The 26,701-nt window shown below is 39.4% G+C and overlaps 2 protein-coding genes across 3 annotated transcripts; one reads left to right on the top strand and one right to left on the bottom strand.

Moving 5' to 3' along the window:
• The first annotated feature begins 6,825 nt into the window (after nucleotides 1–6,825).
• Nucleotides 6,826–9,817, top strand: Cox11 (Cytochrome c oxidase copper chaperone COX11). The gene is made up of 4 exons (XM_074091582.1): nucleotides 6,826–7,228; nucleotides 7,696–7,851; nucleotides 8,143–8,310; nucleotides 9,542–9,817. Exons 1-4 carry the CDS (start codon nucleotides 6,995–6,997, stop codon nucleotides 9,686–9,688), a joined length of 705 nt encoding a protein of 234 aa, XP_073947683.1. The 5' UTR covers nucleotides 6,826–6,994; the 3' UTR covers nucleotides 9,689–9,817.
• A 1,383-nt stretch (nucleotides 9,818–11,200) lies between these two features.
• On the bottom strand, nucleotides 11,201–23,604 carry LOC141430713 (tektin-3-like). Of its 2 annotated transcripts, none has more exons than XM_074091575.1 (11): nucleotides 23,477–23,604; nucleotides 18,904–19,043; nucleotides 18,413–18,664; nucleotides 18,029–18,119; nucleotides 17,287–17,428; nucleotides 16,612–16,709; nucleotides 14,915–15,034; nucleotides 14,103–14,235; nucleotides 13,504–13,634; nucleotides 12,780–12,934; nucleotides 11,201–11,740 (listed from the first exon to the last, which is right to left on the bottom strand). In XM_074091575.1, the coding sequence occupies exons 1-11, from the start codon at nucleotides 23,519–23,521 to the stop codon at nucleotides 11,530–11,532; spliced, it is 1,518 nt and encodes a 505-aa protein (XP_073947676.1). In that variant the 5' UTR covers nucleotides 23,522–23,604; the 3' UTR covers nucleotides 11,201–11,529. The 2 variants fall into 2 exon arrangements, with proteins under 2 accessions (XP_073947676.1, XP_073947677.1); XM_074091576.1 differs by lacking the exon at nucleotides 23,477–23,604 and adding an exon at nucleotides 19,390–19,562.
• Nucleotides 23,605–26,701: the final 3,097 nt, after the last annotated feature.

The raw sequence follows: 26,701 nt of genomic DNA, 5'->3' as shown, positions 1-26,701 counted from the left end.
ATTGTTGAATTTAATTGTGGAGTCGAACGACACTGCCATTTAAAGTTAATCTCGTCAATAAATTACACCATCATGTTACATTTTGTGAGAGTCAAACAAGCTTCCACATAGAATAAGTAAATATTTACACAATCATTACCATTTAGACATTACTTTAAGATTAGGATGGGTACCATGTTATAACATGCACAAAATTCGTTACAAACATGAAGATTTGTTGATTTAGTATTTTATTAAAAGTACCTAGTTTTTTTAACATGGTACCGTCGTAGGTTTAATCCGCTGGAGTTACCATCATACAATCAATATGTAGAGTTCACAGAGTACAACCGTAAAAATTCTTGTCAGTATAAAACTAAGTGCCTTGAAACTTTAGTCATTAGGGTTTAAAAATTTCCAGTTCTTTAAATACAGAGACGAAAAAAGAAATGAAAGTAGCGCGATAAATAAAACTATAATGAAATCGTTACTCGAGATTTGAGCATACATCGACAAACTTCAGAGAAGTACAACTTTTTCAAAGCTGTGATAATGTAATTTCTGCTAAAACCATGCAGTTCCAAGAATCGAACTTTAAATCAATCTTTTAGGACAAACATTAAGTTCCTACAGTCAGCCACTTTGATTTCTAGGACACCATTTATAACCTTAACAGTAAATAATTTTATTATAACAATTCTTATCTAATGACGTAAATGTCATGACAAGGTTGTTATTGTATTGTATAAATAACTCTTTACATAAAACGCACGAAAACAGTTTAGATTGAGAAATTTATGTACTCATCCCACTTTTCTACAGTGGCCGAGGAATCAAATTGGTTAACTGTACTTAGACTTCTAATTAATAGATAGATCACGATCCTAGTGCTGTATGCTAGCGAACAAACCTAACTACTTTTAAGAACTCCCTATAGAATATTTTGCTAGGTAAACAAACTATGTATGTAATCTATCAATGAAGAATACAGTGATTGAATGCATTTGATTGTATTTTTATAACCATTTTGTATTTTAATAAAGTTGCTATACTTGATTTTTATTGTTTTAATTGCAATGAAATTGTTATTAAACTCTGGCATTTATCGGAGTGGGTTATGAACTGTGGAGAACCAACTACTAACAATTACTAACATGGCATGATTATAGTGAAATTAGACTTATGTAAACAAGCATCAGTCAACTGTTAACATTATTAAACTTTTTGCAAAGGACTTGACTGATACTTGCACAATATGATTTAGAAATATTGGAACATGGTTAAGAGGTTGCATGTTATATTCATACTTATAAATAAAGAGGTAGATACATAGTTATACATGTAGAAAAAGGCAAATTAATGGGAGACATGGTGCATTATCCTATGCTTGGCAGCACATATATTATGTTACTTGATGGTGGCTTGGCTTACGGTAACGGTGGTAGCTTAAGTATTATTTGCACGTTTTTTTTATTATTTGCGTTTTACTTTCAGTTGCACAGTTGTACACTCCTTATATATTGGGTTATGGTACTTCCGGTTTGAGCGGCGGGAAAGCGGGGTGGACTCTGTACGAATGCGTCGATTGTGGGAACAAATATAAGCACAAGGGTTCTCTGCAGCGGCACATAAAGTACGAGTGTCGAAAACAGCCCAGTTTTAAATGCCCCTACTGCGTATACCGTGCCTATCAGAAACACAATCTCTTGTTGCACGAACGCCATCTACACAAAGATTTACCGGAGAAGGTGGATTTCGTATCGGAATGACTCGCTGCCAGTACAAACTAAATGTCAGTAAAAATAACAGGTTTTTTTTGTAATTGCGACTAACAAGGGCTTTTTAACCTGGGCACTAACATTAAAGTTTTTTATAAGTAACTTATCAATATTTCGGTTAACAAGTGTCTGCTTAAAGATTCATCGGGCCAATAACTGGAGACTTTACCCATTTAAAATTAACCAATTCCAGCATGAAAATAACATTATAAAATTATGTTGTTTGCATGGATAGTTACGGTGTTCAATACCTACCTAAATATATAATACATACATTAAGGGGCTGTTTCACCATCCATCGATTAGTGTTAACTGACGGTTAAATATGATGCCGTCTCCGTCTATTCGAACAAAACAAATAGAGACGGCATCACATTTAACCGTCAGTTAACACTAATCAATGGATGGTGAAACAGCACCTAAAGCTTTTAACCAAGGCATGCAGTAGTTCATACATAGATGGCATTCTTTATAAAAACTGTGAACTGGTCATTGATAATTATATTGATGAAATTGTTAAAAATTAACAAATATTTTTTTCTAAATGAATCATCAAGAAATTCTCAGTGACCATTGCATGTTTTCAAATCAACAATAGTAAAAATATTAAAAAAAATCTCTGTTACAGCATATAAATGTTTCAATGAGTGGAAATCCCTGGACCTTTTACTTAACTGCCAACAACCAAGGCAAAACAGAGCAAGATGGCAGTTGAATGGAGAGTGAAACTAAATTATATACAGAATAACTATTTTACAGAACAGATCGTAACCTGAAGATGAAGCTATCGGCTACTGGCAAGATAATATTACAAAACTGTAAATCGCAAATACTTACTAGCCTAAGATTTAGTATACCTAATTAGTGAAATAGCCCCACCGGCTTTGTCAGATTTCTAGGGGTAACTTAGTTTTGATTTTGAAACTCTAGTTTTAATCTTATTAAGTACCTACAGTCGAGTTCATAAACTTGTGAGCAAAAAAATTATCAAAAATATCGAAACTACTATTGTTAAGGGCGTAGAAGCGTGTTCAGATATTTTTGCTCACAAGTTTATGAACTCGACTGTACCAACAGCTTAGCTGAAGTAGGTAAGGTACCTACTTGTTATCTTAGATACTCGAGTGTAGAAGATTTAATTCGGCCCCTAGAATATTTATTATTTTAGTTTAATTTTTTCAAGTCGAACAACTGTTTTGAATAAATGTTTGTTGTAAGTACCTACTGATTCTACAGAGTACGAGTATAAATCGACCGTAGATACGATGATGCTGTTTTTAGAAACTTAAAGAGCTTTTAGTCAAAATACCACAAACGGGACTTATCACGCTAACACACACGAGTAATATTTACCTCGACGTTTCAACCACATTACAGCGGCCGTCACAAGTAGACTGAAGTGTGAGTCAGACTTGACACCCCACACTTCAGTCTACTCGTGACCACGGCCGCTGTAATGTGGTCTAAACGTCAAAGTAAATATTACTCGTGTGTGTTAGCGTGGTATTTTGACTATGAGTGAAAATCACGAAAGTTTAAAACGTTAAAGAGCTTTTCCAAAACTGATTTCTTGATTTACGAAGAGACTGTGTCATGCTTGATCGTGTCTAAAGCATAATCTTCGCGGTATCATAGGGAGCAAAAGAGCATTAATCTGTCATCTCCCAGGATAACAGGATCAAGAATTTGGGCACAAATTTGTGCCCCTGGGAGAGGACAGGTTAATGAAGTCTAGGCCATTCTGTTTGGCAAATTAGTAGTACCGAACTCAAAACGACTCATTAGTAAACTTCTCTTGCTTGCACAAGTTTGTCTTTTCGACACTGTGTTAACAGTTATGGAGAGGCGACCGGAAATCAAAATGCTAATACCGATCGTACAGTCACCTTCATTCATATCTGCCACAGCGGAGCGTGCAAAAATATCTGACTCTTCCTACCGGCCCTATAAGTGTCATATCAGATATTTATGCACGTTTCTTTGTCAGATATCGTTGCTGGTAACTGTACTACGCGCAATGCTTTCTTCCATAAAGCTTAGGCGATGTGAAATACAAACCCAGTGAAAGTTATCTATCATCACTCATTTTTCTATGCTGTTTAAAACTTCCTTCGATTTTTAATCGAACAATATAGAAGTAATGTCAGCTAGATGGCAGCTATTTTGATTGTTGATTGAAGAATAATAAAATTTTAGACAAATAGTTGTTTATACGTAAGACATTTTATACAATATTTTAAATAGATTGTTATATTTTCTTGTTCTTGTTATTATAATTATTTGTTAAGTGTGTGTTCCTTGTTACCAAAGAAATGTAGTATCGTAATTGTAAGGTATGCCAACGTACCGTATATACAGAATAATATGTGGGCCCCCTTTCAGATTGGTGGGCACAGCTGTGCTCCATGTGGGCTTAGTGTTTCTAACACTACGTGACAACCGTTGGCAAGTGTCTGGTCTATCGCACATAGGTTTTAGTCGTGAGCATGTTATGTTATACTTATTACCAAACATTTTGTATCCAAAAAATTGTATTAGTACAGTATTGCTGTTAAATCATAAATTATTATTGCATTTGTTAATGTTATACTAAGTTACCGTTAAAGTTCAAATTTGAATCGCGCAATATTGAAACCAAAGAATCTTCCAGTCGATTCTTAGCCTAATAAGAATTTAGTGCTTTAATAATATACATAGTTTTAATTACTATTAGGTAAATTATTACAGTTATTTACTAGGTAATATGTTTCTGGATATTAGTTAAGGATGCGACATTACTTGGACTCAGTATTTTGGAGGTTTTGTTTTAATTGAAGTTACCATTTTAGAAACATAGTAAATTATAAGAAATCGTTTTCAATCTAGCATTAACACTTTTATATAGTTCTAACAGTATTTGAATTTTTAAGCAGCTACAAGAGAGAATTTTGAGATTCGTTTGTTCCTGGTAGGTAAATAGTTATAATGAAAATCAACAACAGCTTACTGTAAGACGAGGCATTGAATATATATATTACAACGCTAGCTCCGCGTACAATACCTATTCGTCCAACAAATTCAAAGAGATGCAAACCCAGTTCAGTTGGCTAGTTACAAAATGTAGATGTAAATGTATGTAGTAAGTATAAATTCTTATTTCGTTTCGGAGTTATCAATTTGCAAAAAATGTCTTAGGCTTAGGACTTTTGAGCTCAAAATCGAGTAATTTTCCGCTAATTTGTTACTAATTCACTGGAACATATTTTATGATGAAAAATAGAATTACTATTTTGATTCACATACTTTTCTATCACTCGTACCAACCTGGCTCACACGTTAAACAAATGAGAAATTGGTAAAAAAAAATAACCACTGGGCCGTCGGGTAAAAATCGAATGCCTCGTCTTAAAATTCTAAGAACTCCAGAGGAGGGTATAAAAAAACTGTAATGTTTACGTTTACGCAATGGTGCCAATGTTCGAAAGACGCAATTTTAATGTACTGTTAATTGTATTTTAACGACATTGAGTGTGTTTGGTTTGTTCTTTTTTTTAATTGGAAATGCATGTGAATAAATGTTTCAATTTAATAAATATGGTTTAGTATGAAAAACCCCATCTTGTCTTAAGTTGGATACAAAGTCAGAAAAAAATAGTTACAATAGCATTAGCTAGAGTTAACTGTAAGTAGATTTTTAGCCTAAATTACAGGACATTCAATTGGGGTTTAACTACAACCACTGCAGCACTGACTCCTTGTTTCAGGTGAAGTTGATTTCTTTAAAACAATGATGCAAAACATGATGCCCATTATGCCAATGAAGACAAAAAACTACTGGTCACATTACGACATGTCCTACGAATGCGAAAAATGCAAGAGAAAATACAGGCACAAAAGCACCTACAGACGGCACGTCACATATGAATGCGGCAAGGAGCCCATGTTCCGGTGTCCGTTCCTAGATTGTAATTATAAAGCTTATCAGAAAACCCACACAGACGCACACATCAAGACAAAACATAAGCTGTCGCTAGAATACAAACGATGATACACATGAGAAGCACCTAGGTTTAATAAAATTGTGATATTAAAGTAATTTAGATTTTAACTATAAACTCGTTTTATTTCTTGATTTTAAATTTGCATTGCATGCTTACCCCAGCGCCTTTAGTGTTTTTCAAACTTGTTCATCCGGACACAACGCAAAAATTGCTTGTATGTATACAAATGTTCGCGCTTCCCGCCACAGACTACTAAGAGATACTAACGTCTTCCCGCGATAACGTCATCGGCATCGTTCTGACACTGGTCAGCTCATTTACCACTGAGATACGAGGCGAGAATGTAAATACCGCATTATAATTTTCATGCTGGCAATGATCTGCCCAATGAAAGACAAAAAATGCTGTAGAATTCCTTTCTAAATGAGATTTAGTTTACTTACCTACATATAAAAAAAATGCGTTTTGTAGTTTGAATATGCCTTATTAAGAGTCAATTTAGCGCTAACATTAATTTATTCCAGGAGTTAGTTCGACTGTAGTCTTACCTTACCTATACTCCATTTATTTTAACATTTGAAACGGTGAAATGTGCACACTTTTTTTTTAATGAAACAAGGGAACTGTTTAAAATTGTGTGAACTTCTATAATAAAAATATGATAAATGTAGGTACATGTAGGTATTTTTAGTCCATTTGTGTTCGAAATATCGAGAAACGTGTATTACAATTTGACCATTAATTCAAACCTTAAATTCAAATACAAATACAAATAATTTATTTGTCAAACATAGGTTAAAATAGTTGGTACATTGATCATATACTTGTATCACTATGCTGCGCCCAAGGGCATACAAATATAAATGTCTTGTAGGTAGGCACATTCAGTCATGCAGTAAACTAAATAAAGTCTAAAAAGTTGCAGAACTATCACGCATATACTCCTCCATGGAATAGTAGGCCTTACCCGCCAAAAAGTTAAATAGTTGTTTTTTAAAATCGTGAATATCTTCGGTCATCAATATATTCTTCGGAAGTTAAACGGAGTATAACGTTTTCGTACGTAAATCTCATCAATAACAGAAACGTTTAGCTAAGCGTCGAACGGAACGCAACTCTTGTCAGTAGTGTCAATGTCAAACTTGACGTTTCTTGACGAATTCGAAATGTTTTCTCGGTCAATTTACGATCAGATAAAATAACAATTTTATGAAAAAATGCTATAATATCATACTGTGAATTATATAAGAACACATCATGAACCGTCTTATCTTTATGCATAGGTGCAGTGCTAATTTAATTAAAAACAATATTGTGAGAACTTCACCAAAATTGTTTAGTCCTCTGAAATGTACACAGAACTATTTCGTTCGAGGAGCTCACGAGCAGAAAAGGAATATAAGATCAACACTTAACTATGTAGCAGCCCTGGGAATTATGACTGTTGGTTTAAGTTATGCAGCAGTGCCGCTTTACAGAATTTTCTGTCAGGTAACAAAAATAACCTCATTAAGATTATCTTACCTTTTTCCTGTTGTGATGCATACTACACTTGATGCAGTCAACAGATTGTTAAGTTATAGCTCAAGAGCTAGACAAGTTTGCTATTTTAATTATTTTCTTGTTGTTAATTCCATAATAATCTACAGAACTCAAAATATATTAAATACTAGCTGTTGACTGTGGAAAATAGTGTTCCAGTGGGACCGATATAAATGAATTCTTCATAGATGGAGATCTATGAAGAATTCATTTATATCGGTCCAAATATTATCTTGTGTCTTTCTCAGGGGCTGACATTTAATTATCTCCATACCAAATTCAATCTAAATCGGTCAGCAGTTTAAGTGTAAAGAGGTTACAGAAAGACAGACTGAAAAAACTTTCTCCTTGAAAAGATCTGTTTATAGTCTTGTGACTGTTGGCAGAAAAGAATGTTAAAAAGTAGAAGTTTTCAGGCTTATAGCTACGGTGGAACAACGGGACTAGCGGAGCCCAGTGATGTAGTCAGTACCATGCATGCAGTGAAGCATCGGCCCATCCGTGTGAAGTTTAATGCTGACGTGGCCTCCTCCATGCAGTGGAACTTCAAGCCACAGCAGCCTGACATCACAGTCAGTAAATCACTTACAAATTTCCAAATTGGTAATACACATAACTCTGCACCATCTTCTCTCTTCTCTTTCTTTCCAAAACTAAAATGACAACAAAAAGTTGTAAGATAAGTCACTAGATAATTTTGTCACAAAATTTTTTTTGGTGCTAAGACCTGAGCAAAGGTCATCCTTTCTAGAGTCAAAGTCGTTAAATTGGCAACACTAGATCAAGATCAGGCGCCTAGAGGGACCGCTCCTCTGGCTTTACCCCAGAGCCGGCACTGACTTGCTCATTGGGTGATGTTCTAGGTGTTGCCAGGCGAAACGGCACTGGCGTTTTATACAGCACGCAATCCCACCAACAAGCCTGTGACTGGCATCAGCACATACAATGTGATCCCGTTCGAAGCCGGCCAGTACTTCAACAAGATACAGTGCTTCTGCTTCGAGGAACAGCAGCTTAATCCCCATGAACAGGTGAATTTCAGATGTGAATAAGGTCACACGGGCACAAAAAATAAAATTAAAACATTTGTTTAATATGACTACTCCGGACTAGAGATGCAACAGATATCCGGCCAATATCCGGTATCCGGCCACTATTTTACTATTCGGCCGAATACTGGATATTTGTGTAATATCCGGACGGATATGGGATGGCAAAAAACTTATAGTTATGATTAAAAACTGGTATTTATTTATGAATTTATCGATTGTTGACATCAGTTTATTATTCTAAGGGGCTGTTTCACCACCCATTGATTAATTTTAACTGATGGATAAATGTGACACCGTCTCGCGTCTATTGAAACAAAGCAAACAGAAACGGCATAATATTTATCTGTCAGCTAAAATTAATCAATGGGTGGTGAAACAGCCCCTAAGTTAATTAATTATACTCTACAAGTTGCAACCTGCACGGAGTGTCATGCGCATGTTCAAATCAGCTTAATTTAAATTAAAAAAAAAAAAAAAATCAAACTAGGCCGAATATCCGGCGGCCGGAAATCCGGCTATCCGGCCAACGGTCCCGCCGAATATTCGGTATCCGGCCAAACCACTATCCGTTTCATCTCTACTCCGGACCCTATTTTCCGTTCCGCCATAGTGCAAAACCACTCTAATGGCATATCGCGCGTATGCGTATTACGCGAGCCGAGATAACTTATTTTTCGCTTAAAATAGTGTGATATCTGATGAATTTTATTTAAGCATCCATTGCCCATTCAGAGTAAGGTTAAAGTTTAATCGTTAAACTATTAACACAGAATCATTTGTAATTTACGAATTAAGAGTCCAGCCGTCATTCTGGCCGCGTAATATGTACGTTATAGGTGGTGCCATGAGAGTTGAAGTGAATGATTACACACATCTACATAAACTGATTGCATAAAAGGAGAATGAATGAAATTAATGAGTAAATTTCTAAATCCCAGTCATTACATGACTTGTTCTTGTGTGCGTGACCTCAACTCTGGTGGTACAGTCACCAGCATTAATATCTGCCACAGCGGAGCGTGCAAAAATATCTGACACGTCCTTCCGGCCCTGGAAATAGAGTTGTATCACATATTTATGCACGCTTGTTGTGTCAGATATTGGTGCTGGTGACTGTACTACCACTACCTATACGCCTTTTAATTACAAGGTGTTTAGTAGTCAATCCTTAATCCTGGCATTGTTAATTTGTAATTAATATTTGTTCTAGGTGGACATGCCAGTATTCTTCTACATCGACCCTGAGTATACGGACGACCCTCAGATGGAGTATGTGGATGAGATAGTCCTCTCATACACCTTCTTCGAAGCCAAGGAGGGCATGAAGCTACCCGTACCATCTTATGTGAAGAAATAATCTATTTTTGCTAGGTGTAAACATAAATACATTGTTTAGAATAATGCATTTCACACAAATGCTGTTTGTGTTTAGTTACAAGTTTTATTTTACAAGCTATTATTTTTAATATAATGAAATGCACAGACAGTTTTCTTTTATTGAAAAACAAAATAGGATGGTAAGTATAAGTAATGCCTACATTCCACTGATAGCGAAACGGACGCAGTCAGAGCAGGCTGTGTTTCCACCAGAGGATGCATTATGCATTGCAAGGATGTGTTGCGAGCTTGTATTTTTTATGGACCAATAAAAACGCTTCATTTACCTGTCCTCGCTTAGCACGGCTCTGGTGGAAATAGATGAGCGGAGCGGAGGAACGTGTTGCGATGTACGTGTTGCTAAATACCCAGTCACTATTATAGTAGCGGCCAGAAGCGCGCTCACCGCACCTCCCCCCTCAATAATTCAATGGGTACAATCATCCACCCTATCATCCCAGCCTATATACGTCCCACTGCTGGGCACAGGCCTCCTCTCAGAACAAAAGGGCTTGGGCCATAGTTCCCACGAGGGCCCAGTGCGGATTGGGTACTTTGCACGCACCATTGAATCGCTTCGCAGGTTTGTGCAGGTTTCCTCACGATGTTTTCCTTCACCGCAAAGCTCGTGGTAAATTTCAAATTTAATTCCGCACATGAATTTCGAAAACTCAGAGGTGCGAGCCGGGGTTCGAACCCACGACCCTCTGCTTGAGAGGCGATAGGTCAAACCACTAGGCCACCACGGCTTCAAATGGGTACAATACTGCCACCACAAAACCAACACGAAACCGCCGTCAAAGAAACAGATGGTATCGAAATGAGCGACTATAGTATTTATTTATTTTAGGTATAAAGTTCAAGCAAATCAAGGGCCCCATGATAAAATTTGGTACAGGCCCCGCGCTGGCTTAATCCAGCTGTACATATCCTCGCTACGTATCCTCGCACCGCGCTGAGCTATCTCACACATCTCTAGTGGAAACCGTCACAACGTTTCACATCCTCGCATCCCTTAGCTACCTCGCACATCTCTGGTGGGAACGCGGCCTTAAATCGCAATGGAGTACTTACTGCATAGCTTGTTTTGCTCTGGCCTACTCATACTTTTACCTCCGTACCTCATTACATTAGGTATCATTTCCAGTGGAAGGCGGGCTTCTGATATATCTGAATATCATAGTAAAAAATACGTTTCTTCACTAATACGCGACCACACGTGCAACATAGCTTTGTCTATGCGACACATGCTTTCACGCAAACATTAATCTTTGAGCAAAAATTCAATGACATAAGATAATTTGAATAATGGCTAAAGCAATGGAATGATTTGAGTATGCTGATCTTTGATGCCGAATCTTTTTTTAAAGTCCAGGTTGTTAAGATTGTTATGTAGGTATATAACACAATTTGTACGTAAAACACATACAATTATATTAAAAAACAGAAGCACTAGTTGTTTTTGATACATACGCTACTAAATAAAAAAAAATAAGTCAATTAACAATTTAATCAACACACAATTTAAGTTCGACAAGGACATTTTTTGATTAATCTCGCTAGATGTCGTTTTAGGCCACACATGAGCGTTTTAGACATGTAGGTAACGGAGCCCTGTAGTTAGTTGGCTTTTCTTATTTGCTGGTCTTTGTATTGTAAATCTTTGTTGTTTATTCTGTCAAACTGTTTTAAGCTGATGGGATGGCCGTGTTGCCATTGCTTTTAATAAATTAAAAAAAATATGCAAAGAATGACAGCTGTCGAAAATTCCGAGAACCGCGCCACCAAACTACTAACGCCATCTAGCGACGATTGTACAGTTTAGGCCTTAATGGCGGCGGTGACAGGGTACCCGCGCCGCAATCCCATGCATTGGTCGCGGTCGATGAACAGCGTGGTCGACTTGTTGCGGAGGTCGGCCTCCAGGCCCGCCCTGACGCCCAGGAGCGTCTGGTGCGTGCCCTCAGCTGTGGCGATCTTGGACCGAAGAGTCTCCATAGTTTCTTGTAGATCGCATACTTCTTTGACGAGTCTGTGTTTGGAAATGTCACGGGTTTTAGAATATGCAATTTATATGGACATTAAGGCTGTCTCAGATTTGAAGGGTTCAATTATAATTTCAATAAAAAATACAGCTGCAAAATATTGGGCTAACACACAAAATACAAGGACACTAAGGCTACATACAAAATTGATTCTAAATCATTGCTTTAGGCGTTACTATGCGGAGACCCGTATTAAATCAATGAACAATTTTTTCACAATGCCCCTCCGCTACCACACGTGCAAGGTTGCTAAATCTGTGCGTCACGTATTGTATTTTTTGCCGAACTGCTCTCCTCAACTTCACAAAAATCGAACGTTCAATATGCGCTGTAATTGGCCATCTAAGCAAAATGTACGCAATGGGGGTAATTTTACATTGGTTGTTTGGGATCTCCGTCATTTTTATGGACTTTATTTTTATGATTTATATGTATAAATTTCAGCTGTCTATCAAACCATTTTTTTGAAATACAGACGGACCGACGAATAGTGTAACCAACAGAGTTCCATTTGTCGCCCTTCCCTTTTATGTTTGTTGTACTATTATTACTGCGAATCATCTCAATGAGGGCTATCGCGTATGAATTCGCACTAGAGGCGCTAGTGTAGCGTGAGGTCTCCGAAATGTCAAATCTCATAGTTTTTGGGTGAGCTACGCGGTTTTATTTATAATTAGAATAATTTTGTGAATATCTTGCAATATCTGAAATTAATTATGGCAAATATGCGTTCCGTGGCAATGAATATCTGAGTTTTGAGACGGTTTTGTCTTTCGCAAAACTTTTGTCCTCCCTTTTTTCCGAACAAAACGGGGACTATGCAACACTGTGTGTGGCATGCTCGATATTTTTATGGTACAGTTTTAAGGTGTATTAAATATGATTTTAATCTAAATTTTGTTTTCACGCCCGTAATAACAGACTTTGAAAGCCATACTTATAAACCTCACGCAACAGTGCGCCATCTAGTGAGACAAAAAACGATAGCCCTCATTAATGATGAATATGAATGGTGGTGAATATGACCTGTTCTGCGCCTCGTCGCGGCACTTCTCGAGATGCGGGCGGTTGGTGCGCGCCTGCAGCCGCGTGTGCGCGACGCGCATGGGCTGCAGCTTGTCCTCGATGGCCTTGTTCAGCAGCTCCAGCGTCTTCTCCACGTCGAAGATCTCCTGCTGGATCTGTACGCAAACAAAGATCACCTCGAGTTGATGCCGCTCAGAGAGAAGAGCTGGATGAGGACTTTTCATTGCGGAACGGGGTTGCCATCCCGCAGAATTCGTGAATAAATTGATCCCCTTTCGTATTTTAACTTATCTCTCTTGGGACGGTCCCTTATGTCTACCCACTTTTTTTACACACTTTTCTATACACTCTTTTTTAGCATTAGAAAGAATGTAAGCGATCTTGACGTGTCTTTTTATTGAAAAACACTTTTGAAGCAAAAATGTAACAATTAGCAAGGACATATGATTAAGTATTACATTCTTTTAGCATCAATAAGTAATAATTATTGTTTATTAAAAACTTTATTCAATAAAAAGACTCGTCTAGATTGTTTACCTTATTTCTAATGCTTAAAAAACCAAGTATATAATATACAAAATAATACAAAGGTTATGCTCTAAACTCCTAAAGATATTAATTATATGACTATCCAAATGTAAAAATAAAAATTAAAAGTATTATTAATGATACAAAGAAGAAAAAAAAGCATAGTAGGTTATTATGACGAGAACGTGCTCATTACCTTATGCAGATGCAGCTGCAGTTTGTTCTTGATCTCGATGGTCTCAGCCACGCGGCGCGTGAACGCGCTGTTGGTGTTGCTCCACTGGTCCCAGATCTCCGTCGCCGACACGTTGATCAAGTTGTCCGTGTCTGAAAAGGTTTCGGACAATCAAGGTTGTTATTCTCTGAACAAAACTCATCCGTGGATTCAGAACGGCTCTCGCTCGACTGGCAATCGTACCAAATCGATCAGAGGCTTTATTGTATAGTTAACGCGCTCGTAATCACAATCGTTTGCACCACTAATTTCTGTCACACGAAATAAGACGAGTGCAGACAGAGATGGTGAATGCGACCGCGAATGTCAGCGCGTTAGACAATACGACCTCAGTTTGCTCGTAGGCATTATACGGAGTCTCAAGGCAGGCCAAAGTCAACACACGACTTCACGATCACGACTAGAAGTTAAGAACAGACGGAAGTCTCATAAAGTAATAGCTCCATCTACCGGCTCACTCAGCCGACTGACGGTCACGTTGCTTACTACTCCTACCGCTACCACTGTAATATACGGAGTGATGGAGTAGTGATGGTGTTGGCAGCGGGCGCGGGCCGCACCTGAAAGCATCTGCACGGCCTTGGCGCGCTCGGACTGCGAGCGCTGCAGCGTGGCGGCGCTGGCGGCGGCCCAGCGCTCCGTGTCGCACACCGTCGGGTCGTAACGCTCGATGCCCGCGTAGAATTGCAGGCCCTGCGATACAAAACAACACCAACTGACCAGGTGCGGTCACGTGCACCAATATCTGACACAACAAAGTGCGCGTACAGATAGTTCAACTCAGTTGTGCGCGCGGCCCTATGTGTGGGTAAAGCGATAAGAACACGTCTTGCTCGGACGACGACTGCCGCGTCACGTGAAAGTTGTATATTTACAAGCGCACGCACACATAGGGCCGCGCGCACAACTGAGTTAAACTATCTGTAAATATGTGATACTCATATATTGGCGTGCATTTGAGTACTAGCGCTGCCTTATGATTAGGACTCTATTTCTAGGGTCGGTAGGACGTGTCAGATATTAATACACGTGCATTAACAGCTAAGCAAATCTATGAGAGAACGTATTTGACAGTTTATAAAAGTTCGCCAGTATCTGTGATGTGACCTAAGCTAGTTGGCGCTAGTATCGTGTAGATTGCAACGTAAATCAGACCTCACGACACTAACGCCATCTAGCGATATATCGTCTGTCAAGAAACCCAGCAGGGCTACTACGAAACTCGAAGTTCGTATCGTACCGTCCCTCTCGCTCTCGTATTAAATAGTATAAGTGTCAGAGGAACCGCACGACACGAACTTCGAGTTTCGTAGTAGCCCTGCTGGTCGATCGGTGATGTCATCACCCTATCCAACAACGCCGTAATACGTACCTTGGAGAAGTTGTTGAGCTGGTGGCACATGGAGTCTATTCCGAGCGCGTACTCTTTATTCCGCATGTCAGTCTCGAGCTCGTGCTGCGTGGCGCGGCAGTTCTTGGACTGTGCCCGCACCTGGGACACAACGCATCACTGTAAAGTCAGCGGCAGAAGTAGACATTGGCGTGCATTGGGCCAATAGACTCTGGCCAGCGAAAGTTGTATAAGTACGCATTTTTTACGAAACTTTAATCTGGTGTAATTTTTGAGATTGTCAGAATTTTTATATTGTCATTCTACCGAGCCGAGAGTGAAAGTGGAGCGAGTGAGTGTGACGGCGATCACGAGCCGCTCGGTCCGGCCGGACTTGGTCGGAGTTAGTAACTCCGGAGTCGATAAGATTTGAAAGGAGTCATTAAGGGATTCGGATCCGCTTGAGGATCTGACTCTTTTGAATCTTCAGATCCGGATTTACCCATCTCTACATTCTACCCCGGCTTAAATAATTTTGATACTTGCTGTAAGAAATAAATAAATAGTTTTGTCGGACAGTCGCGCGAGCAGAGCGGTGGCGCGTAGTGCGCGTGTTGCGGCAGCCGCCGAGTCGCGTGCTCCTGTGGAGAAGGGCTACGAAATATCCCGAAACATGTCGGGCTAAACTCGATTTATTTAAGACGTGAGTTATCCGTTACAATATCATTTAATATGAGTGAGTCTCACGGTAGTAGTTTCATGTTCAAAATTTAGAATATCCCAATATCAAAAGGACGGAACGAATGTAAGTACTTCAGTTCAGTAAGTACCTTGACCTGCAGGGCTACTACGAAACCCGAAACTCGAAGTTCGTGTCGTGCGGTCCCTCTGACACTTATACTATTTAATACGAGAGCGAGAGGGACGGTACGATACGAACTTCGAGTTTCGTAGTAGCCCTGCTGGTACCGTACCGACCGAACCGAGCCGGACCGGATCGGCCATAGATAAACTAATAATCGCTCGAAAGAACCGGAGGCAATAAGCTGATTCGGTACCGACACCAGAGCTGGTTGGATTTAGTGAGTCAGATCATTTCGCGGAGTCGAGATTACCCTACCCATGTCTAGAAAGAATTGAAATTTGTTTGTGCCGTCAAGTACAACTGTCATGCCAATCCACGCCCACACACGGTCAAATGGGCTACTACGAAACTCGTAAATCGAAGTTCGTATCGCACCGTCCCTTTCACTCGCGTATTAAATGACATAAGCGTCAGCGAGACTGTAAGTACTCGACAATTTTCGAGTTTCGTAGTAGCCCAGCAGTTCTCACTGATCCAATCGGCAGCGTCATGCCGATTGGACGATAGGAAAGATGGTGTATGGCCAGCATTAGATGAGAGCACTTTGTATCTTAGAGCAACGTGGGATTTCTACGGAATTTCTTTCCGGTAGGAAGCCCGCGTTGCTCTAAGCTTTATATGCAACTCGAATATCAGAATAATATATTATGACGTACAACACGTAGGTAATTGATTTTCGACACTATGACACTAGATACTTTAAAGTTTAAAATATGCTAACGGACCGGCGTTCATAACATACTTACTTTTAAATAAAACGAGTTTGGCGACATCGGTTCTGATACCAATCGAGGCTCGCGCCACTTCCACTAGTCTCTTTATTCCGTGGCCCCAACCGCCCTGACTAGATACGAAGAATATTGTCATTTGTAACCTTTTCCAACATATTCCGGAATTTGTCCTGACAGTCGCGCAGAATGGACACTTCTTTGAGGAGAGACTGCTCCACGACGTCGTGGACTTGCTCCAAACCTGTACACAAATTTCATTACTTAGGCGCAAGTACCTACCAAATAATACACAAAGATAGAAAGACCTCCGTGCCCTACAAGTAGAAAATTGAAAGGAGAACGCACAAGATAAGTGTGTGTTGGCGTCAAATCGTTTCGGAAGCCAAGATCCATTTTGGGTCGCTGAGCCAGCCGCAAGTCTTAGCATGCATTCTCGGAAAATACTAAACTTCAGATAACCTGTACCCCAGAGCTGTGGTACCATAACAACTCGATTCTCACCGGGCTGCTTAATTTTTTACGTGAAGTCAGTGGTGACAATATCGCAAAGCTCGTGTAGGTACACTAATGAGAGGCAGCTCCCGAAGGCAAACAACACCAGTCGCGCTTCGCTCTCTCCGTGTTGCCCATGCAAAGAAGCCCAATATTAGAAGTTGATTTACCAACCTTGCTAAACATTTTTAGCCATATTCAGGAATCAACCATGGTCGAGTATCATAGAACTTGTGGACATTTGGTTGGAGGCCCCCGAGACTGGCAGCCTGGGGCGCCCCTTTTGCCCCACTGTGAGTGAGCCACTGGCCCCACGTCACACGTACCCTGCCGCTTCTCGCGATGGTACAAGCACTCCTGCACGATGTGCAGCGGGCCCTCGATGCCGGCGATGGCGCGCTCCAGCTGCCGCCGCGTGTCGTTCAGCTTCTCGCACGTCGCCACCAGACGCTCCATCTCGATCGACACCTGACACCGAATGACCAGCTCTTACCAAGGGCATACATAAAGAAGAGCTCCCGAGTTAGAACTCGGGATGGATCCCTCTATAGGTACATAGGCAAGCTCAGGAAATGTCCAAGTTCCCAACAGACGATGGGGACAGAGACAAACATTTGAATAAATTCGGTGTAACAACCCTAGCGCGACGGTGAGGTCATTCATGTTCTATTCTATATCCTCCCAGACCCGACGTACTTTTTAAATTATAAGTATGTAAGGGAACTAAATGGACGCCCACGTTAAGCCCTGACATCATGTACCTAAGTAAACTGCTGGGCTACTACGAAACTCGAAGTTCGTGTCGTGCGGTCCCTCTCGCTCTCGTATTAAATAGTATAAGTGTCATAGGGACCGCACGACACGAGCTTCGAGTTTCGAGTTTCGTAGGAGTTGGCTTTTATGTACAATTTTTTTGATTGGGATCCAAGAGCATGCAAGTTATCGATGTTTCTCTCATGAAAATTTTCAGATAGGTACCTACCTAATCCCCAATCGAATCTTAACAAACTTGCTTACTTATACGTCGGTCTGAAGTTACAACGAAATGTATTTGGCAAATGATCTAACCTCGTTCCTCCAGAAGGTCGTGTCCGTTATTCTCTCGCCAATCCTTCTGCCCGAGTCCCTTTGACCTTGTGTGCCGATTTCGTCTGTTTCTCTGAAAAATAAGTAAGTTTACAAAACGTTTTCCAGCACATTTGATTCAGCTGTAGGTAACTTATCTTGATGCTTTCTGCTTCATCTGTCAACACAACGTAGCTTAGATTTAACTACATTTTACTTACTAGACCTAGGATTATTTAAGGTAAAACCTCTAGGCTACACCACGCGGTTGTCCTAAACCAAAGCCTATGTTAGCGCATATTATAGCGCTAAATAAATGCACTTACTATACATATAGGCTCTGGTTTGGGACAGCCGCACGGCTTGCACGTTATTGTCAAAATTTACCTGAGCATCCTCATGATATCATTCCGTACTCGTTCCGAGAAGTTCCTCTTGGCGTCTGACTCGTTGTAATTCTTGATGCTGTTCTGGTTCCACTCATACTGCGTGTAGCGCGTGTAGAGAGCGGCGCGGGCGGCGTGCTCGGGGCTCCGGTCGAAGCCAGTCACTAGATTTGGGAACCGGAGCGGCTCCGCTGCCATACCGGCGGTGGTGTAGCACGGGTCCACCATCGTGTTTGTTATGGGCTGGGATGGCCTGTGGTCAACAAAAGCTGGATTATTTCTTAGGATTGAAATTTAATACGACTTGGTGCTGTTTGGTTACGCTTAGGTATTAAATGAGAAACTTTTACTCGGATACTTATGAAATTAAAGGTATTGGCTGTTTTTAAACTAAGAACGGTGCCTTTGTGATTTCCAGTTTCTTGCACTTGTATTTGTTTGGGCTCAGATGCTCTTTATTTGTATCTTTAAATACCATCAACTCCGGCTTACATAGGAGTGACTTCAATCTCTTCGTAGCCCATGATAGGTCTCCAGGGGTGCTTTTTGGGTGAGTGGAAGCAGTAGCCCACCTGCGGCGGCACGCTCGGCGCGCCCGCCGTCTCCTTCACTGGGCTCCATTGCTGAAGTTGCTGCACAGAATACGAATGCATAAGATTCCCATACCAATAGAGCTAAACTAAACTTTGCCATTACAAAAAAAATACAACCGAATTGATAACCTCCCTTTTTTTGAAGTCGGTTAAAAATTTAAAAACATCGCATTCTTAAATTGCATTTTCCTCCCAGTGACGCATTATAATTTATAATGCTCTTAACCTTAGTCTGCATATACTACATAAGCATATGGACGTGTTCTGTGAAAGTAATGTGAGAAGAGAATCGGGCTAAACTTGGCAACGCCTAAGGACCGCCTGCGGACATCCGACAAACAGTCATTAAAGACATCAACAAATCAATAATGATCTTAATATTTACCGTGCACATCGACACCTCCTTCGCCATTTCGAATAATTTTGTTACGGATTTTAATCAAAAAATGTAAAAAATATATGTTATTTCAAATTTGAAAAAAAGATGACATAATCAAAATCAAGGTAGACAACTTTAAAGAACTGACAAGTAAAAGAAAGACGATCTATTGACCCGCAGTTGTGGTTGTGACCCGACCACGACTTCGTCGTTCGTCCGACTCCGATACCAGTGTTTCTCTGTTCATTGCGTGTGCTACCAAATATAATGTAATACTGTTATAATACAATACAAAATTTGGCATTTGATGATAATATATGTTCTCACCTAAAAGGTGAGGTCTAATTTTGTTTTTAATTTCGTTAATTTTTTAAATACAATTTCAAACCATTCGAAGTTTCGAACAAATAAAAGTCATTGCATTAACAAAACGCACTACACACTACCAACCTAACAGAATCACTTGATCAGCTGTCAACGTCACTGTCAGTGTCATTCGCGAACATCACTCGCTCGCTGCGTTTGTTCGTCGCTTAGTTCCATTCTATCCATTTCATTATTAATTTGTGTTTGTTTTATCACTATCATACCACATACATATCGATTATATATTTGTGACCGGTGTCCATGTCGTAACGTAAACATTCAATTATGAGCAGCGTCCCGGATAATGCGCCTCAACGTGAGTGCAATCTTGTATAATTTCGTAACTCATTTATTTTTATGCTAAACAATGATGTTTGGTTTTAGATTGCCCCGGTACAGGCAGCGAGGATGCGGGAAAAGCCTCGGCATGCGCCGGATGTCCGAACCAAAACCTCTGCGCCACAGGTAAGTACATAAACCTTGAGTTATTGGCGTCTTCGAATTTCAATAACAATCATGCCAAACAGAAAATACTCCGCCAATACATTTCACAACAGGCGAGTTACTAAAAGCTCAACCGGCTCATAAATAAAGCTCTTAGTAAAAGGCATAATCTAATCAGACAATCTCTTAAATCCACTTTACCATAATAATCAGTAAACAACAACTTGCAACACAAAGCCATACCATCTCGAGCCTCCAGGTTGACTTGCGCTTTAATACCAAACAAACCAAAGCAGTTGTTATAATTTTAATGTCATTGTTTTCAATTAAGTATATTTGATTGAGTTCTAGACAGTTCTAGTACCTAGTACTGTCAGGCGTCATTATGTATAACTACCAATCCACCCTGGGTTTGCATGGGTGTTAATAAAAAAAAGAGAAATAAAAATTAAGGTAATCAATATTATGATTTTTTTCTCTTTTTACCCCCTTTCCCCAAATGCCCAACTAAGCAAGAGAAAGTCTTCAGCTACAAAATCAAATAGCCCACATCATTTTTATAATTTTAAGCATGTCTACATAAGTATTTTATGAGCAGCATTTATGATACTGGAATGGTAATGGAAATGGTGGAGGTATTACAACAGTTGCGAGTTGCCTTCATATTCATTATCCACTGCTGAGCACAAACCTGTCGGAATGAGAGGGACGTATTTCCCACCTACGGGACCAGTGCTAATTGGGAATTACACACATCATTTAACAGCTTCACTCTGTGCAGGTCACTTTTACAGAGAAGCTCATGATAGCTTTCATGATGCAAGCCTGAGATTCAACAACAACTGTCCCCTCTCTATGAGGTTATAGGCCAAACACTTAGCTATCTTCAGTTTATTCTATGAATTTGGCATTTTAGATTTTCTTTTATACTTTGTTAGGTGCTGCGCAGGGCCTGACCCCGCAATAGAGATAATCAAGGAGCGCCTCTCTAAAGTGAAGCACAAGATCCTGATTCTCTCCGGGAAGGGTGGTGTGGGAAGAGCACTGTTACTTCCCTGCTGGGGCACGGGCTGGCCGCTCGGAATCCTGATATTAATGTGAGTTTATTTCGTAAATATGTATGTTCTATTTCTTTAGTCCTCTCTTTAGCCTAAACGGCTAGACGGTTCTTAGATAACATATGAGAAATTAGTTTTAAAAAAATGTTGCCCTGTTGATTAGAGGACAATTTTGCCAGTGTCTATCAAAATCAAAGTCAAAATATCTTTATTCAATTTAGGCTAAAAAAAGCACTTATGAATGTCAAAAAACAATCTACCACCGGTTCGGAAAAACCTCTGGGAAGATGGCCCAGCTAGCAAGTAGATTTTGCCATTCTATGGCAAAAAATTCACAGAAAAATAACTTCATAGCCTTTTTTATACTATGGCGCTGTCGGAGTGTTGTAACTTAATGCTAAGTTTCTAATAAGTAATAACTATAGAGGCTTATTGTATTAATAAACATGGCACCATTAATCAATTCCACTGATAGCATGATCTATGAACTGTTTCACTTATTATACAACATGCCCTTGAACTATATGGGTATATTTTGCTGGTTCTTTATCAATTATTATTCTTATACAGCACACACAGTCTTATCATAATTATGGTTTAATTTAACATTGCAAAATACGACTGCAGCGTCTGAAATAAAAACCGGCCAAGAGCGTGTCGTACACGCCCAGGATAGGGTTCCGTAGCCATTACGAAAAAATCAAATAATATTTTTCTAAGGATTTTGTATTGTGTACTGAATCTTCCAAGTTTAGGTATATTTTATACCTTAGGCTGTTATTTACTCTTAAACTACTAATAATTCTCAAATAATTATCCTTGTAAATTTGATATCTTTACCACCATTCTGAAGTTTTTAAAATTTTTCCACACAACAGTTTAGATATTAGAGGGGGGGGGATTCAATTTCAATGAAAATTTGCAATATTTGCAAAGTTGAATATTTCGCAAACAGATCACTGAATAGAAAAATTGTCTTAGCAACCCCCAATGGTTTTTAAAAGACCTATCCCACGATACCACAATATAGGGTTAGTCGAGTAGAAATACGATGGCTAAATATTATTTACTGCATCTGTAATTTCACACATGCATTTCGAAAAATTCGTTTGAACTCAAGGTCCTCTGCTTGAGAGGCCTCAGGTCGGCCATTCTCATTTTATCGTGCACCTGTCTAATTACCATACCGTTTTTTTCGTCAGGCAAAAGCGACACGTCACTGAAACTGAGTGCACATCTAGTAAAAGGATGGTTGGCTACATTTATCTGTGCACTCAAGTCTAATTACCGTATCACTAGTGCGGGAAAAAAGCGGTACGGCAATTAGACAGGTGCACAATAAAATGAGAATGGCCGAGGTCAAACCAAACATGACTTTTTCAATTATTGACAGATTGATTATCTTGAATAGTCACCATTATTTGTGGTAGTAAAGTAACAAACAAATTGACTGGAGTCAATCGAGGAAACCTCATCAATTGGTACCTATCACCGTGACAATCAACCCTTTTGTGGTTCTTTTTACTTACGAAATCATTTTTGTAACCTTGTATGTAGTACACTTAACTTTGTTTAGCGTACAGTCGCCGACATAAAATGCGGAGCTGTTTAGCTGCTTTAAAATATCCGAACATACGCGATTAATAAAGCGATCGTGGTCAGATGTTTGTGAGCATCTATGTCTAGATCGCGACTATCTCGACTGTACGTCAATTGCAAAGATATCGACACGGCCTAAGTTACAAAAATACGTGTATGTACACGACTTTATGCACTTAACATTAAGGTCGTGCATGCATATTTTTGTAACTTCGGCCGTGTCGATATATTTACACTTGACTGTACGTAAAAGAGTTCAAAAGTTTAATATAGGTAATACACATTTTGTCTATGTTCTTTCCCTCTTTCTGCTCAGCTCCGCTCGCTGGCTGTACCTTGTGCAAATTTATTCTTAACTAGCTTTTGCCCGCGGCTCCGCCCGCGTGGTATTCGGTTATCGCGCGCTGTTCCCTCGGGAACTGTGCATTTTTCCGGGATAAAAAGTAGTGGACCAACACACAAACACACTTTCGCATTTATAATATTAGTATATATTCGTATATGGATTACATACCTCAATAAAGCGGTAATTTCTCAAATTTATTTTATACACAAAAATACCCATGTATAATAAAAACTATCCTAAAGTAAGTTTGTAAATCTACTTAATAATTGACACGAATTACCCTGTTATATCTCGATCTTCGCTCATAAGCGTTCCCAAATTCCATAACTGGCACTCAATCTCTGCTGCGTTTGTTTGAAAGCACGTCTATTGATCCTGAGGACAGGCTGGCAAAGAATTCGCAACGAGCGGCCTTCGGCCGGGGCCGGCGCCGCCTGGCACGGGGATATAGGTCAGGCATGCTGCAAGGCTTTTGTAGCAAGGTTCATTTAGTACTAGCACTAGTGCTTACCTGCGGCTTTACGCGCTATTATATCCAGCAGTTGAATTGAAATTCTGGGATTTTATATTAAATTTCCGTAGAATCCCCGAAAAATATATCGTGGATTTTTTTGTAGTTATGACTTGTCTGTCTTACTCGATTCCGGCTTAACATCTATTAAGACGTAAGTAGTAAGACAAACGCAAAAGTTTAAAAAGTGACGCGTAAAAGTGCCCATTGCGGCCTACTTACTGAATAAATGATTTGAATTTGAAAACGTAAAGGGTACATAGGTGGGCAAGTCATCTACCAAATATAGGAAAATGGCCTTAGTATCTAATTTGGATTATTCTGATTTTTTGGAAAATGTATACCCGCACCCGTATTTCGTGTTATTGTTAGTTCTTGGGCACAGGTGGGCATCCTGGACGCGGACATCTGCGGGCCGAGCCAGCCGCGCGTGCTGGGCGTGCGCGGCGAGCAGGTCCACAACTCGGGCTCCGGCTGGTCGCCCGTGGTGAGACACCCTTCACCCCCCCCCCTTCATCATCAATCAACATTCATCATAACCTGGGGCTAACCTGTACAGGTTTTTACAGGATGGCTCATTTAGATCGGTTTTCCCATACGGGAAAGTCTGAAAAATAAGACATACGAAGAAATGTTCTTAGGAACCATGTCATCAATTTTAGTAACAAGGAAAACTGCATTCATAGATTTTAAAAAAACTTGTACTCCGCACTTGAATCGAACCCGGTTGTTTTGAAAATAAAAACTAATGTACATTTTTAAGAATATGAAACACAATGCATTTTATTCATTTTTAGATATCGTGTTTCATAGCAACATTTATTGCTTATGACATAATAGTGTATACTATCGGTATCCAAATAGAAATAAATAATGTAAGTTTTATTTCTCAAAACAACCGGGTTCGATTCCCGCGCGCTGCGTAAAAGTTTTTTTTTAATCTATGAATGCAGTTTTTCTATCAATAAGAATAGTTTTTTAAATCGATGACATGCGTCCTCTTCTTATAGTTTCAGACTTTCCCATACTGACCGATCTAAATGAGCCACCCTGTATATATTTAGCCTGTTACCTGCGACACCATCAGCGTATTTTTTTTAACGCTATCCCGCGGGAACTATGCCATTTTCAGGAATAAAAACTATCCTACGCCCTTACCCGGTGCTCAAAACTATCTGTATACCGGTTTCATCTAAATCGGTTCAGTGATTATGATGTGATGAGGTAACAAACAGACAGACTTACAAACTTTCGCATTTAGATTATTAGTGGGAATCTTTTTTTGTAAAAAAAAAATAAGTATACTGTTTTATTCCTCTTTTCTTCTTTATTCATTACTAGCTTTGCCCGCGACTTCGTCCACGTGAATATAAACTTTGGGAAGTATTTAATTTATTTAGGATACCTATTCTGCCAATAATAGCACATAGAAACTTCCACAGTTTACTGAAAATAACCTATTTTAACACATTGCTATAAATATAAACTATTTTTTTGTTCTCCCATCCATCCATACATCCATGTTCTTTGGTAAAACATAAATATTTTGTGGGTAGCCACATTTTAGCCATACGACGTGTATTCTACCCTACCAACACAAAAGGACTAATTTATTCTTCATAGTGAACTCTTGACACCTTACGACCTTTATTGTAAGTTAGGAGGGTAGGATTATAATTAAACAGCATTTTTACTAAGCATAGCTACACGTATTCCGATAAACATACTTATAGTAAATTTGTTTGGAATTCCTTAAGAACTTTCATCCCCTATTTATAGGTCGAAATTTGAAAGCGCCGGAAAAAATGTTTTTTGGGTTCTGTAGCTCAAAGGCTCAAATTCAGGAATTGAACCCTTATAGGATCACTTTGCTGCCGTACGTCCGTCTGTCTGTCAGATCCTCTATCTTGTAAACGTGGAGTATCGGTATCGAATTGAGATTAAAATTCTAAACTCAGGTGAATAGTCCCGAAAGCTGTGAAAAAATCAAACTTCTAAGTCAAGGCAATCAAAAGCTACAGTCATTAAAAGGTGTGTCCATACAAATCGCCTTAACAGAAAAAGTTATAGGGCACTTCCGGCTTTCCTAGAAACTTTTTTTTTTTTGTATAAAGGTAGCTCTTATATAGCACAATAAAAAGAAAAATCTGGAAATCATAATTTTTCATGTCTGACTGTCTATGTCAATAAGCCATCTATAATAACCCCACATTGCGTACATTTTGCTATGAGCTTTACCTAAGGGCACTGCTAACACTGCATCATCTCCTCTGCTAACATCCCCTCGCCGTTAAAAATTCAAAAACGCTTGAACAATATCTATTTATTTCTTATAATGTCCAAATGCCAAGTCACAAAGAACCATCGATTTATCTTCAACAATGACGATCTTCCATATAAAGTTCCATCCCTATTTCACCCCTTACAGAAGAATTTTAAAAAACGCGCGAACTAAATCGAGTTATTTCTTATTAAGGGCCTAAATGCCAAGTTCATGCGTTTTATCTTCGACGGCGACGAACTTCCACCATATTAAATTTCACCCCCATTTCAACCCCTAAAACCTTTTTTCGCGATAAAAGATAGCCTATGTTCTTTCCAAGGCTATTCTATCTCTGTACCAAATTTCATCCAAATCGTTTCAGCGGTTTAGCGTGAAAGCGTAACAGATAGACAGACAGACAGAGTTACTTTCGCATTTTAATTATTATATAGTATGGATAGTATGGAAGTATGGATTAAGGGCCTAAATGCCAAGTTTCATGGTTTTATCTTCGACGGCGACGAACTTCACCGTATTAACTTCACCCCCTATTCAACCCTTAAAACCTTTTTTTCGCGATAAAAGATAGCCTATATTCTTTCCAAGGTATTCTATCTCTGTACCAAATTTCATCCAATCGGTTCGCGCGTTTAGCCGTGAAAGCGTAAACAGACAGACAGACAGACAGACAGACAAACAGACAGACAGAGTTACTTTCGCATTATAATATG

This window comes from Choristoneura fumiferana, chromosome 8 (assembly GCF_025370935.1).
Source record: "Choristoneura fumiferana chromosome 8, NRCan_CFum_1, whole genome shotgun sequence".
Taxonomy (NCBI): Eukaryota; Metazoa; Arthropoda; class Insecta; order Lepidoptera; family Tortricidae; genus Choristoneura; species Choristoneura fumiferana.
Note: the sequence above shows the minus strand (reverse complement) of the source record. Positions and strands in the feature narration are given on the sequence as shown.

Coding starts and splice junctions, on each gene's coding strand:
- Cox11 (XM_074091582.1), top strand. CDS start 6,995: ATGAACCGTCTTATCTTTATGCATAGGTGCAGTGCTAATTTAATTAAA. Junction 7,229..7,695: donor TTTACAGAATTTTCTGTCAG/GTAACAAAAATA, acceptor AGAAGTTTTCAG/GCTTATAGCTACGGTGGAAC. Junction 8,311..9,541: donor AGCTTAATCCCCATGAACAG/GTGAATTTCAGA, acceptor TATTTGTTCTAG/GTGGACATGCCAGTATTCTT.
- LOC141430713 (XM_074091575.1), bottom strand. CDS start 23,521: ATGGAATTTGGGAACGCTTATGAGCGAAGATCGAGATATAACAGG. Junction 15,035..16,611: donor TCCGGAATATGTTGGAAAAG/GTTACAAATGAC, acceptor GTTGTGTCCCAG/GTGCGGGCACAGTCCAAGAA. Junction 14,236..14,914: donor AGCTCAACAACTTCTCCAAG/GTACGTATTACG, acceptor TTTGTATCGCAG/GGCCTGCAATTCTACGCGGG.